The 13,988-nt window shown below is 41.4% G+C and overlaps 2 protein-coding genes and 1 long non-coding RNA gene across 4 annotated transcripts in view; 1 reads left to right on the top strand and 2 right to left on the bottom strand.

Moving 5' to 3' along the window:
• Positions 1-9,884, bottom strand: part of LOC109927376 (NAD(P) transhydrogenase, mitochondrial) — a 171,910-nt gene extending 162,026 nt beyond the window's left edge. The window contains exons 1-2 of the mRNA XM_020527372.2: positions 9,835-9,884; positions 3,926-4,118 (exon numbers count right to left, since the gene is read on the bottom strand). Coding sequence (XP_020382961.2) covers positions 3,926-4,067 — 142 coding nt within the window. The 5' untranslated portion in view covers positions 4,068-4,118; positions 9,835-9,884. The remainder of the gene's footprint in view (positions 1-3,925; positions 4,119-9,834) is intronic.
• The window catches only part of LOC125484861, a 30,470-nt gene continuing 18,555 nt past the window's right edge, over positions 2,074-13,988 (top strand). Inside the window, exons 1-3 of the long non-coding RNA XR_007263672.1 lie at positions 2,074-2,154; positions 4,983-5,046; positions 6,537-6,625. This is a non-coding gene — a long non-coding RNA (uncharacterized LOC125484861). The remainder of the gene's footprint in view (positions 2,155-4,982; positions 5,047-6,536; positions 6,626-13,988) is intronic.
• The window catches only part of tars1 (threonyl-tRNA synthetase 1), a 34,591-nt gene continuing 33,524 nt past the window's right edge, over positions 12,922-13,988 (bottom strand). For both annotated transcript variants that reach the window (XM_020527375.2, XM_048605293.1), the window contains one exon: positions 12,922-13,422. In XM_020527375.2, the coding sequence (XP_020382964.1) occupies positions 13,274-13,422 (149 nt within the window). In that variant the 3' untranslated portion in view covers positions 12,922-13,273. The remainder of the gene's footprint in view (positions 13,423-13,988) is intronic.

The raw sequence follows: 13,988 nt of genomic DNA, 5'->3' as shown, positions 1-13,988 counted from the left end.
ACTACAGCAGTTCAAGAAGGCAGCTCTCCACCATTTTCTCTAAGGCAACTAGATATGGGCAATAAATGCTGGTCTAGTTAGTCAATGCCCACATTGAGAAAAACATATTAAAAATACAGACCTCCCTGATGTGCACAATTCCAAAGGCTGTAAATGTGTAAATGATTGATAGCAAATGGGTATATTTATCATTTGACTATCACTTATCTGGATATGGTGGTGTAGTGTTAATTTTCCAGGACAAGTAACTTAGACATTGAGACTTCATATTGGCGGCTGACCTGAGGTAGTTGGAATGGGAAGAGAGCCATGTGAAGTATGGACTGGAGAAACTGAATGTTTTAATTCATTCTAATTTACTTATCTGTCCCTCGCTCCCAGAAGCTGCTTGCAATATTTATAAATACAAGATAGATCTATAGATGACTTTCAAATTAATCCAAACTTTCAACCTGGATCTGTACATACTCAGTATTGAAAATGTGCTAGAAATAATTTGAACTCTGTACAAAGTTAATTATAGAACAGAGTCATCTTATTAAGAAATGGCCATACTTTAAAATACCTTTGTACACTTTTAGTGTCATAACTTTAATCATAAGGACTTGTCGACTCAGGAGACAAACAGCTGAATTGATGGCAACTTGGCTGGAAATTAGAAACAGTGTAGGGGCAAAGAGTAGTGAATAAAATTGGAGAAAGGCACAAAGTAGTGCTGCAACAGATTCAGAACTGGTAGCACCGTTATTCATAAATGGCATTATATCATTTCAATTCAAGAATAATACATTCACGAGATGATCTGACTCCAACAATCACAACCACCTTTCTTTGCAGTGGGTTAGACACCAGCCAGTGGAGATTTTCCCTTTGATTCTCACTGACTTCAGTGTTACTGGGGCTCCTTAATGCCACACGTGCCAAACTAGTCTCACCACTGGAGTTCAGCTCGTTTGTCCACGTTTGGACCCAGACTGTGATGATCATGAGAAGCCTGATGGGATAGTAATTGGCCAGTTTGGATTTGTCCTTGTTTTGTGAACAGGACATAACTGTGCAATGTTTCGCTGTTGATAGATGCCAGTGTTGTAACTGTGGGTTAGATTATGGGGCATGATTAGATCTGGAGCATGTCTTCAGTGCCGCTGCTGGAATGCCTTTATAGTAGCCAGTGACTTCCGCTGCTACTTGATATCACGTGGAGTGAAGTGAATTAGCATCTGTGACCTTGGGACCTTAGAAGGAGGTCATCTGCTTAGTATTTCTGTCTGGAGGTAACAGCTTCATGCTCGTTATTGAGTTATAGAGTCATACAGCCCAGAAACAGACCCTTCAGTCCAACTAGTCCATGCAAACATAATCCCAAAGTAAACTAGTCCCACCTGCCTGCTCCTGGTCCATATCCCTTCAAACCTTTCTTTTTTGTGTACTTATCCAAATAGCTTTTAAACATAATTGTACCCACTTCCATCACTTCCTCAGGAAGTTCATTCCACACGCAAACCACCCTCTGTTTAAAAAAATTGCCTCCTTGTCTTTTTTAAATCTCTCTCTTCTCATCTTGAAAGTGTGCCCCCTAGTCTTGAAATTCCCCACCCTCGTGAAAAGACAACTACCATTAACTCTATCCATACCTCTCATTATTTTATAAACTTCTATGAGGTCACCTCTCACCCTCATACCGTCCAGTGAAAAAAGTCCCAGCCTATCCAGCCTTTCTTTACAAAGTCAAGCCTTCCACACCCAGTAACATCCTGGTAAATCTCTTCAGAACACTCTCCAGCTTAATAATATCCTTCCTATAACTCTTTTGAATGGACTCCTGAACTCCCCCATCATCGAGGACGGGGCAATTTGTGCAGTCTCCTGCTCTATGTGGTTGTTGAACTGTACACAACCATTCATGATTGATTGTGGCAGGATTGCAGAGCTTAGATTTGATCAGTCAAATTGCTCTCTCTATTACATGCCACTTACACAAATACCAGACAGGTACAAACCAATGAAAACAGGAGACATTCCTTTGCTCAGAGACTGCGCAGAAAGTGAATTTTGCTATCACAGGAAGTGATTGAAGTGAATGCTTTCAAAAGAGAACTAGATGCACACATGAGAGGAAACAGAATAAAAAGACAGATTGACAGCTGAACTGAGGTAGGTGGAATGGGAGGAGAGCCGTGTGAGGTATGAACCAGTGCAGACTGGCTGGGTCTGTTTCTGAGCTGCGTGTTCTATGCAATTAGATAAAATTAGCTTCTGAAAGCCTTGTTACATTTCTTTATTGTTCTTTCCCAAAATAGATTATTGACTATACAGATATATCAGCCGTACAACATGCTGATGTTTATGCTTAAAAGATTAATAAAGATTATCAAAATATTTTTAAAATCTAATATGGCATCCCTTTAATGACAGTAATATATTTATATGAACACTTCAGCAAATAGCATATTCATTTAAATAATTAATATAAACAATTCTACATCAGGTGACATAGAACCTACAGCACCTAGAGGCCATTCAGCCCAGTGGGTCTATGATAGGATTTATGCTTCACACAAACCTCCTTTCACACCATTTCATTTAATCTATCAACGTAACTTTTGATTCCTTTGGTCTTTTGTGTGCTTATCCAGCTTTCTTCTTAACTATATTTACTCCATTCGCTGCAATTATTCCTTGCGATAGTGAATTCCACTTCCTGGGAAAAGTTTTTCTTGAACTCCTGGCTGGATTTATTAGTATGATGATACTCTGCCTTTAAGAGGTGTATTTTGTCCTTTCTTTTAATGAAGGGAGGTTGAGATAGAGGTGTCGATCAGTCTGCTCAAAGTCAATGAATGTCTTGGGTTTCTTTACATTTCAAGACACTTCCTAGAACCCTTCTGATTTGTTCGTGAAAAGAGACAATTTGTTGGTAATACCAGCCTTTACAGCCCATGCCTAATTGACCCAGAGAGGTGTTGGGAGCCACTTCATTGAACGGTTCAATCAACATCACAAAACAGATTTTCTGAAGATGTTCACATTGCTGTTTGTGTGCTTGGTGTGTGTGCAATGGTTGTTATGCTTCCTACATTACAACAGTGATTGCACTTCTAAAGTACTTCATTGGCTGTTATATGCTTTGAGGCATCCAGATTTTCTCTTTCGCAACTCATACTTTTGATGGTTTTGTTTTATTCGTTCACTCATGGGACGTGGGCGTCGCTGGCTGGCAAGCATTTAGTGCCCATCTCTAGTTGCCCTTAAGAAGGTGGTGGTGAGCTGCTTCCTTGAACTGCTGCAGTCCATGTGCTGTAGGTTAACCCAAAAAGTCCCTAGAGAGGGAATTCCAGGATTTTGACCCAATGACAGTGAAGAAATGGTGATATATTTGCAAGACAGGATGGTGAGTGGCTTGGAGGGGAACTTGCTGGAGGTGATCTTCCCATGTATCTGCTGCCCTTGCCCTTCTAAGTGATAGTAGTCATGTGTTTAGAAGATGCTGTTTAAGAATCTTCTGTGAATTTCTGCAGTGCATCTTGTAGATAGTACACACTGCCGCTACTGAGCGCTGGTAGTGGAGGGAGTGGATGCATGTGGATTTTCACTGAAATCATATTAATCATCACTCGAATACTTTCCTTATGCTAAGGCACATATTTTATTACTTCTATTATCTTGAATTGTTTCAGTTTTCAGGATGATTACTACTTAATATTATGAGGCAATAGGTAGCATCACAGCAGGTAAAGCAAGTTGGGATCAGAGGGCAAAAAAAAAACATGTCAACTCTGACAAGATATTGTCCCTATGTGGGTGACAGACTGCATCTTCAGGAAGTAATACCATGGTAGAACCACAACAGAATGGCATCCTTACACATCACTCCAAAGCATAACACGATACAAATGATTGCCTCTATAAGCTGTCTTTCTTGTACCTGGTTTCTGGCACCAGAAGACCTGGTGCATTCTGAACTGCCGTAAACATTGGGTCCTCACCACCTGCAATTTTACACATGCCACTATGCTGAGAACAGGAGTGGAGCAGCTGGTGACCACAGGGCGGAGAAGGCTTGCCATTCTGGGGGGAAGACCAATGCCACTGCCTGCTCTTCAATCCTCACCGTCCTCCTACAACGTATAGAAAAATCACAGCACAATGGTCATATTCCTCCAGCAGGTGCTCTGCTAATAACAAGCCATGTTAAATGCAATGACACAGATTAAAATCCTAAGAGGCTAAACTGGATAGTTGTTGGAAACAAGTGTAGTGGTAGTGTCCCTGCCTCACAGCCAGAAGGCCTAGTGTTCAAGTCCCACCTACTCCTACTCTAGACTCTTGAGCTACTGATGATGAGCCTGTGGCAAAGCAGTAATGTCCAGGAGCTAGGTTAATACTACTCAGTGACATAGGTTCAAACTGCACCATGGCAGAAAGTGGAATCTAGTTAATTAATCTGGAATTTAGAGCTAGTGTAAAATGCGATCTACTTTGTGAATTGCCCTTTAAGGAAAGGAAAGGAATTCTGTTGTCCTTACCTACCAGGGACTCCGCAGAAATGCGACTCTTTAAATGATCAAAATCAATTAATATATTTCTGAATGCCATTTCCACCAAAAGATGCAGCCAACGTTTAAACAGTGCCACACTGCCGCTGCCACACCATCACTCAACTACCAACAACTGCTCAAGATCAGACTCATATGTGCAATCATATGCCAGGCTGCTGGCCCCATACTCACGGTTTCAGCTTGTGCAGTTTCAGCTATTCAAGCAACAATCTCTCTTTTGCAGGACAAGGATGTAAGCAAAAGGAAACAGCAGGAGCTAATGGAAGGGGCTAGGCATGACTCTATGTCCTAATATCCATGGAGGAGATGGTATATCACACTTCCAGCTCATCTCTTCTGAATTATGAGTTGCAGATTGGTGTATGTGTACACCTCTTACTTTCGTCACCTTGTGCACCATGACCTTATGCTTTCTCCTCTTAGATACCCAAGAAATCCAACTTGTCCAGGCAAAGAAGGAACTACTTCAGTGGAGGAACCCAACCAGGTGAGAACATTGTTTGCTTCTTCGAGAGTAGATTGGAGGCGGGTTCTGTGAATAGTGCAACAATAGTACAGGCGGGGTGTAGCCAAAGTATGAGTAAGGGTGGCACTGGTACCAGGCTCTTGGAGTCACAGTCACTCCGCTGACCACTTTGATGAGGCACTGTATCAAAGATGACAACTGATGGGTATGTGCATGAAATGCTTGATGCATTTACAGAGCTAAGCATGCAAGAGCCCATCACCAAGTTGCCATATGCATTTCCCAGAGCTAGGAGCCCATCCTCTGCAGCATGGAAATGATGATTAATTCCGTTTGTATATTTCTGGAAACAACTATGATGGCCAACACCTCAGCTTCCAGTGCTACATGATTACCTGATGTCTGAGTGCTGCAGTGAAAGCTCAGACTAACTTCTTCATGGCTAGGCACTGCCACTATGACAGAACGACAGTGAGGAAAGCGGCTTGTGGCATGTCATTGCAGTATAGCAATCAGTCCTCCACCGACTGTACGGGTTGCTGACGCCCTACCCCAGGGAAATGAAGCAGGGACCAGATAGCCTTCTCAGGATGACAGAACTTATCCTCCCACTCCTGCCACTCAAACAGTTGCTCTTTTATGTCAACCAGCCCAGCCAAGGTGATAGATTCAGAAACCGCACTTGCTAGGGCAACAAACTTTTTGTTCAAAATTAATTCATCACTGGTCAGAGCAGCATTTATTGTCCGTCCCTAATTGGCCAGTTCAGAGTCAAGCACATTGCTGTGACTCTTCTGTTCCCTGAAGGACATTAGTGAGCCAGACAGGTTTTCCCAGACAATAGTCTCAAGGTTATCAATGATTCTCTTAATTCCTGAATCTTATTACATTCAAATTGCACCATCTGCCATGGAGGGATTTGAACTCAGGTGACTGGACATTAGCCTGGGTCTCTGGATTAACAGATCTAGTGATAAGACCACCAGGCCATCCCTCCTCATAATCCAGCACAGCCTCCAAGAGGAAAGATCCTTTGCTGTGATCCAGCTGTGTAACAGTGACACCAAGAGGATAAAGAAAGAGATTCTCCTTATTGATAATAAAAAGCAGAACCTCAAATTGGCACATGATAAACAACATTGAAGATATAAATACATAATAACTCGAAGATGGAGTGGCAGAAATGGGACTTGAGTAATTGGACACTAGTGCTGGTACTGCAAAAAGCAGGAGCTGTAACACTGCAATAGCATTCACCTGAACCATGCTGGGGCAAGTCACATAAATAGGGTGGTAGCGAGGACATCAAACATGACGGGAAGGGATCGTGTGAGATGAAATGCAGTAAATCAAAGGGAATTATAGAACATGTTAGCAATGTGGGTTTTCATAAACAGTATGTGGAAGGAAGGAATAGAGGTTCAAACTTAAGAATGCACCAACAGATGAGGCCAGAGATTGCAAAAATGGTTTAAAGAGTTAACAACTCTTTTTTTTTAATTTATTCACAGGATGTGGGTATCATCAGCTAGGCCATTTATTGCCCATCTCCACATCGCTGTGGGTCTGGAGTCATTTGAAGACCGGGTTACTGTACCAGGTGAGTTTTCCCCTGACAATGGTTTCATGCTCGTCATTACATTCTCAATTCCAAATTCTAAAGATTCGAATTCCGCCAAGGCAAGATTAAAACCTGGGCCGACAGAATATTACCTGGATCTACTGAATTAACAGTCGAGTGAGAACACCACTGGACCACTTGCATTAGGCCATGAATGAAAACAGCATTCCTAACAACTGGATACATTGCTATCACAGATAGTAATAAATATGTATGGCCTGACAGTCATTACAGGAGTATGATTTTAAGGTGACCAAAACTGGGACCTAAATATTGGATGGCCTTAATATGTTGAGAAGACAGGAAGTTAGGATAAGTTGACGTGCTAACTCTGTTAATTAATGATGACATTAATGCAGTAGTTGGAGATTACCATAGTTCAGAATAGCAAGATATAGAATCAGTTTGGGCAGAATTAAGACATGGGAAAGGTAAGAGGTCATTTGTGACAGTAGTTCACAGTACTCTGTTCCCAATTAACCCTAGTGGTACAGTTGACTAGAGTATTTAGGAAGGAATAAATGGCGGTGTGTAAGAAAGGGAAAGTTACCATAATAGTTATGGTAGTAACTTCCATGCAACTTGGGCAAATCAGATTGGCAAATGGTGGCCTGGAAAGTAAGACAGAACGTGTTTGGCACAATTGCATAAGGCAACATTGCTGTTTAGAAGGGGAGGTGATCTTATTGAAACGTATGGGATCCTGAGTGATCTCAATAGAGTGGATTCCAGGAGGATGTTGCCCCCTGTCGAAGGGACTAGAATCACGGGACGCAATTTAATTATAAGACAGACATAAGAATTATTTTTCTCTAGGAGGACTGTTAGTTTGTGAAATTCTATTCCTCAAAAAACAATGGAGGCTGAGTCACTGCATTTATTCCAGATTGAATTAGATAGGTTTTTGATAGACAAAGCAGTCAATGGTAATGGGGTAGAGACAGGAAAGTGGGAGTCAAGGTTACCAGCATGATCAGCCATGATCTTATTGAATGGTGAAGGAACCACAAAGTGCCAAATGACTGACCAAATAAACTGTTTCTAAGTCCTATAATTCCTACACCATCTGCAGTCTCTCCACTGAAAGTCAGTAGCCTTCTCTGGGCACACTAGGACAAGTACAGGATGAATAACACCTGTTTATATACAATACTGAATCATTTCATGGATAGATTTTGTCTGGAATGTTTATTTTCTGGTTCATTTTCCCATTATAAATGACAGTGGGCCACACTGGCGCCACCATCTTACAGTGGGAGAGAGGATCCCAAAACTGCTAATCATTTTATAACACTGCCAGTTCTGTTGGGTAGATTCACTGCCACCAATCCTTCTGCTGGTATTAGCTGGGCAACTGGTGCCATGTGGGGAAAGATGTCCATATGACAACTTAGGGAGAAGCTCCAATTTGATTCAACAGTAAAGGCTTACTTTGTTGCTGGCAATCCCTCCCTAACCAGTATGATTGCCCACCATGTCACTGGTCAATGGCTCTATAGGTCTTGTGTGGCTGATGAGCCTGATTCTAGAGCCACATCTCTGACCACACATTTGACAGGTGTTTCCGGGAGGCATAATTGGTCCCTGGCCTCGAGATCACTGGTATTCCTTTCTCCACTTCCTTTTCCATACTTGCTCAGTGTTCTTAAAGAATTATGTCTCTACTTCCAAGTCAAGTTTCTTCTGAGCAAGGGTCTCCCCTTTGCATTGACATCAATGGTGCATTTCTTTAGGTAAGCCTTCAGGGAATCTTTGAAACACTTCCTTGGTCCTCCTCTCATTCAAGTGCCTTCCTTGAGCTGGGCAGAAAGGATTTGCTTTGGCAATCTGAACTCAGGCATCCTGAACACATGGCCAGCCAAGCAGACCTATTTCCGGATGATCACAGCCTCGAAGCTGATGTATTCGCTGCTTCAAGCACATTGATGTTAGTATGCCTGTGCTCCCAGCTGATGCATGCAAACCATCTCAAACAGCACTGATGGTACTTCTCCAGGTACTGGGGAGTTGGAGCTGTTGTGGTCATTAAACTGGACTAGTAATCCAGAGGCCCCAGGCTTATGTGGGTTCAAATCACACCACATCAGTTGGGGGGGTGAGAACTGTTACAGAGATAGTAGGAACTGCCGATGCTGGAGAATCTGAGATAACAAGGTGTAGAGCTGGATGAACACAGCAGGCCAAGCAGCATCAGAGGAGCAAGAAAGCTGATGTTTCGGGTCTGGACCCTTCTTCAGAAATGCTACAGACTATCACAGGATCCTCTTGGGGGACTGGAATTCAGCTAAACCTGGAACTAAATGTTAGTCTCAGTAATGTCCAGGGCCAGACTAACATTGATTGATGTAAAGAAAAACCCAGCCGATTCACTAATGTACCTCAGGGAAGGCCATCTACCTCACAACAAAGAGGATGGTCTGTGGCAGAGGGCAGGTAAGGTTTGGGACAAGGGGAAATTCATTGCTGTTAATGGCATCCTACTCAGGTGAGGTCTTCTTAGAGAACCCGGCCAGAAAGATTGTATTCTCCCTTCCTCCTTGTGTAATTACGTCAGTGTCAGGAGCTCACCTCCAGGATTCAGGAGTTGGAACACTGCCCAGGTCCCGGAGCATGGTTGGGATCACCTAACCAATTTGCAGCGTGGCTTAAGGTGTGTCCCATGACTGATTCTTTTCTCTATTAGGTAGAAAACACAAAAAGGTGCGAGGGTAGCATATCGGGATTTTTAAAAACATATTTATTTGCAAACGGAATCTCGGGTCGTCGCGTTGTTATTTGCATTGATTCTTTTCCAAAACTGCAAATCGATATTGTTGAGTTTCAGCTTACGCAACGTTGCGTGTGTTTAGATCTTAACGACTGCAGCCTGGTAATTGCAAAGTATGAGATCGGAATCTTCCACCTCACTCCTTTTTCGTATTTGTGACTTTTGCAGTGCAGTTTTAATTATTTCTGCAGGCCAAAGGCACTGACTTTGTAAATTAAATGCAATATTTAAAGACCAATTCATTTTAAAACTAGAGGAAATCGAAAAGTTCGTACTGTGCTAAATCTGGAAGTAGGTTTTTATAATGAGACCAGCCCTTTCCTATTTGCTCTACAACAAATGATACGTGATAAGAGAAAGTCCAACAAATCATTAACCTTGACTTCTAACGCAAAACACTTCCGCGCTCCTGCCAACTTACACTGACCTTCGAAAGCCGGGTAGATAGCTCACGTTCTCAGATTGTCACTGAACTTTATTACGGGAAAAGAAACTATTCGCTGGAAGGTCAAATTGCCATGTGATCTCCAAGTGAAAGTATTTATCCCGCCTCATTTTAAAAATTAAGTTTCAACATTTAACCGATTTTAAAAAAAGAAAAATAACCATCGGAGATGTTTCTGCCAATAATCCCTTCTACAAATATATCAAAATTGTCTAAAATGCATATTTTACGGGAGATTAATGAACGTTTAGGTGGTGTTTACATTTCTTGCTGAACTGATAGATTTTGGAAAGATTAGATGGGGCAGAGAGAAAGCAGAAAAGGCTGCACACAACTGTACTTACTATAGCTAATGATATCTGCTACACTTTGCTGTGGATACAGATTCTTCCATGTGACATTGTAATTTGCTGCATTTTTTTGTTTATTTATTTTGTGGGATTTGGGTGTCACTGGCTGGCCAGCATTTATTGCCCATCCCTAGTTGCCCTTGAGAAGGTGGTGGTGAGCTGCCTTCTTTGCTGCAGTCCACCTGCAGTAGGTTGACCCACAATGCCATGAGGGAGGGAATTCCAGGATTTTGACCCAGTGACAGTGAAATAATTACGATATTCTTCAAAGTTAGGTTAGTACGTAGCTTGGAGGATAATTTGAAGGTAGTGGTGCTCCCGAGTATGTGCTGTCCTCGCCCTTCCAGGTGGAAGTGGTCATAGGTTTGGAAGGTGCTGTCTGAGGATCTTTGGTGAATGTCTGCAGTGCCTCTTGTCGTGGCTAGTACACGCTGCTACGACCGAGTGTCAGAGGAGGGAGTGAATGCAGTGTCAATCACGCAGGCTGCTTTGGCCTGTATTCTTAAGTGGGGAGTATTCCATCACACTCCTGACTTGTGCCTTGATTTATTTATGGTCACGTACCGAAATACAGTGAAAAGCTTTGTTTACAATCAGTACAGGCAGATCATAGTAAGCAAAGGATGTACAGCTCAAAAAAACTTGGAGGCATACAGGTTACATTACACGGGGCGTGTGCTAGGTGAGATCAATATTAGCAAGATCAGCATTATTTAAGGCTAGAGAGAGTCCATTCATCAGTCTGATAGGGCCAAGAAGAAGCTGTTGCTGAACCTGCTCGTGCGTGTGTTCAGGCTTCTGTATCTTTGTAGATGGTGGACAGGCTTTCAGGAGTCAGAAGGCGAGTTACTCACTGCAATTTGCCAATCCTGACAGCTTCTGAGGCCTACAGGTGCTCAATTAAATGCAGAACTTCAGAAGATGCTGTCAGTAATTCGTTGCTATTCTATAGGGCGTGTTAGAAGTCTCTCCAGGCAGCAGTAAGTACAAATCACAAATTAAATACTTGATGCAAAATCATATATTTGCCGCGGCTTATTGAATGAGTTAACTTAAGTTTTTAACAACATACTAAGTTAATAAATAATGAACAGCAATACTATCTGAAACCTTTTGTATTTGTGGAAACTCGTTTCTCCAACTCAAGTTCATTTTCATTTATTACTATTATCTTAATCCCTTGTTACATCATTAACGATTAGAGTGAAATAAATTATTAATAACAAGCAAAAAAAATTCACTGCATTTACTTTCTGGTTTGCCATCTGTGGGACTATTTCACTGTGCCCATTTATTTTGTTCAACAATATTACTGGTGCTGGATACCTGGCAATCTCCTGAATTTGATCAGATGCAAATTGACATTTGCAAGGGAAAACCCACCCCAGGCATCAATCATTTGTTTCAGAGATAGTAGGAACTGCAGATGCTGGAGAATCTGAGATAACAAGGTGCAAAGGTGGATGAACACAGCAGGCCAAGCAGCATCAGAGGAGCAGGAAGGCTGACGTTTCGGGCCTAGACCCTTCTTCAGAAAATTTTCTGAAGAAGGGTCTAGGCCCGAAACATTAGCCTTCCTGCTCGGCCTGCTGTGTTCATCCAGCTCTACACCTGGTTATCGCCAATCATTTGTAATTGTTTGAAGTCAAAGGTCACCACTGCTGACTGCAAAATCCAGACATTTAAACAACTAATAGTAAGTCAGTGTCCATTGATGCCAGTGTCAGCCAATAAGTTGGAAGTGGAATGTGACCTGTAAACATTCCTTTGTTGCAAACAATTAAGCTGATGGGAAGGTGCAATCCCCTTTCATCATACAGAGTCCGGTGTTAACTGACCTCCAAGCCAAGTCTCTGCTAACACCACTTGCCTCCATTAGCCTCTTGCCAAATGACATTAATAATCATGAGGAACATGACAACAATCAAGATACAAGGAAATACAAAGGAAACTAACCAAATTCTGGGATGATAATTACAACTGCCGTCTGAGATGGATTGCACCCACATATTATGCTCCTGCGAGTATTATTTCAGGGAAATGCACATGATGCTCAAGTGAGGGATGATAGTGTGGCTGGAAATGTTTATGACACAGCATTATTACATCTGGCCCATTAACCTCTTGCAAGATTGAGCATATTGTGCCTTTTGTAGAGTGGCTCTCCAGTTGTGGTTGAACAACAAAGTGCTTTTTGTGGGATTTCAAATCAACATGGCCCCAACTTACAAGTATAAATTGGAGGATGTGGGAGGTAGGGTTATCCCTACCACAAGGTATAAAGGATAGATATCTACAGACTTTTCTCCCTTGCCTTTAGACATTTCCTTTTGAATGCAGAGGTTACAAATTCCTTGGGTTCAAGGAAAGAAAAGTGGTGCCAGTACTACTGCCACTCACTGATGTGGAAAGAGTACTGAACAGGCTGAAATTGAGAGACTGCCAGCCAACACCTGACAACATGGAGAAAGTGACTATTTGTTTTTTTTTAAAAAAGCCTTTTGGTTTTTAAACTGTTAAATAGATTTAAAGATTTAACTCTAATAGCAATTAAACTACAACAGTCTAATATTTTCTTCAAGACTGAAGTTCATTTGGATGTAAAGAATATAGATATCCTCCCTTAAAAGGTGATCTTGGGGGAGAAAAGCCATTCATACATATAAAGGAAAAGGGTGAATTCAATAACACAATACTGCAATAAAAACTGATCGATATTGAAGGAAATGTATTTTATTGGGGGTGTTAATTCCTTCTGTTCAGTTGTGAGTCAAAGTACTTGATAAAAATGCTGAAAAATGAATTACAGAAAAAACTACAAATAGTTTTAAAGTATTTTCAAAATCATTTTCATGCAAGAAATTACCATTATGCAGAAATTGAAACAATAACTTTAATTCTTGACCTACAATTAACATTATTGACCATGTTGCCAGACAAAGTTTGTGATAGATGCTTGGAAATTAAGATTTTTAGAATGGAATCATTGCTTTCCCTTTCCCAATAAAAAAAATTGAAACTGCGCTTATTTGGCTACAGGTGTATATGGCAGGATTCCAAAAGTCTTAGAAATCCTCTTCAGCATGTTTACTTCTGGATTTCTTGTGCTGCAAAAGCCTCTGAATGGTTTCAAATATTGTGCGCTCCCCGTGCACCTTGTTGTCTCTTGTGCGCACATTTACAGTTCCACTGCTCTTCTCTTTTTCACCAACCACTGCAAATGTAATAACATACTTCAATACCTTGTATTTTACCTTGAATTAATTGCTACACAGATAAAATGATTCCAAACAATATTCTACATCAATGCAAATGATAATGCTTTGAAATGACTGACAGGCATGCCAATAAAACAGATGCACAGTATTACACACAAGCTGATGTACTAGAATGATTCTCTTGCTCTTCCTCCCATCATGATAGCGTTGAAAGATCTCCTGACATGACTCATGTCAGTGATAATTTGCACTCTGACGTGCGTGGTGGAATATTTCCCTACGAAAACTTTATTTGGTACTTTAATCACAGCTAAAGAAACATAAAACATCCCAGTTCATAACATTAATTGTTTTAGACACTTTAGCTACTGATTCATAGTATTGTTTTGTCCAATTAAGTGCTGAAAATATTCCATATTTTGGCACAAATGCTAAGTCTAATCCATAAAAGGCTGCTGTGACTGTGCAGAGACACGGGTTTGCAGGAAATACAGCTGCCAGGAACAAAAATGGCACTTCCATATCATCACACTACAGGTTGGTGCTGTTTGAGAATGACACC

The sequence above is a fragment of the Rhincodon typus genome, chromosome 1 (assembly GCF_021869965.1).
Source record: "Rhincodon typus isolate 14 chromosome 1, sRhiTyp1.1, whole genome shotgun sequence".
NCBI classification, from domain to species: domain Eukaryota; kingdom Metazoa; phylum Chordata; class Chondrichthyes; order Orectolobiformes; family Rhincodontidae; genus Rhincodon; species Rhincodon typus.
This window is presented reverse-complemented; position numbering and strand designations above follow the sequence as displayed.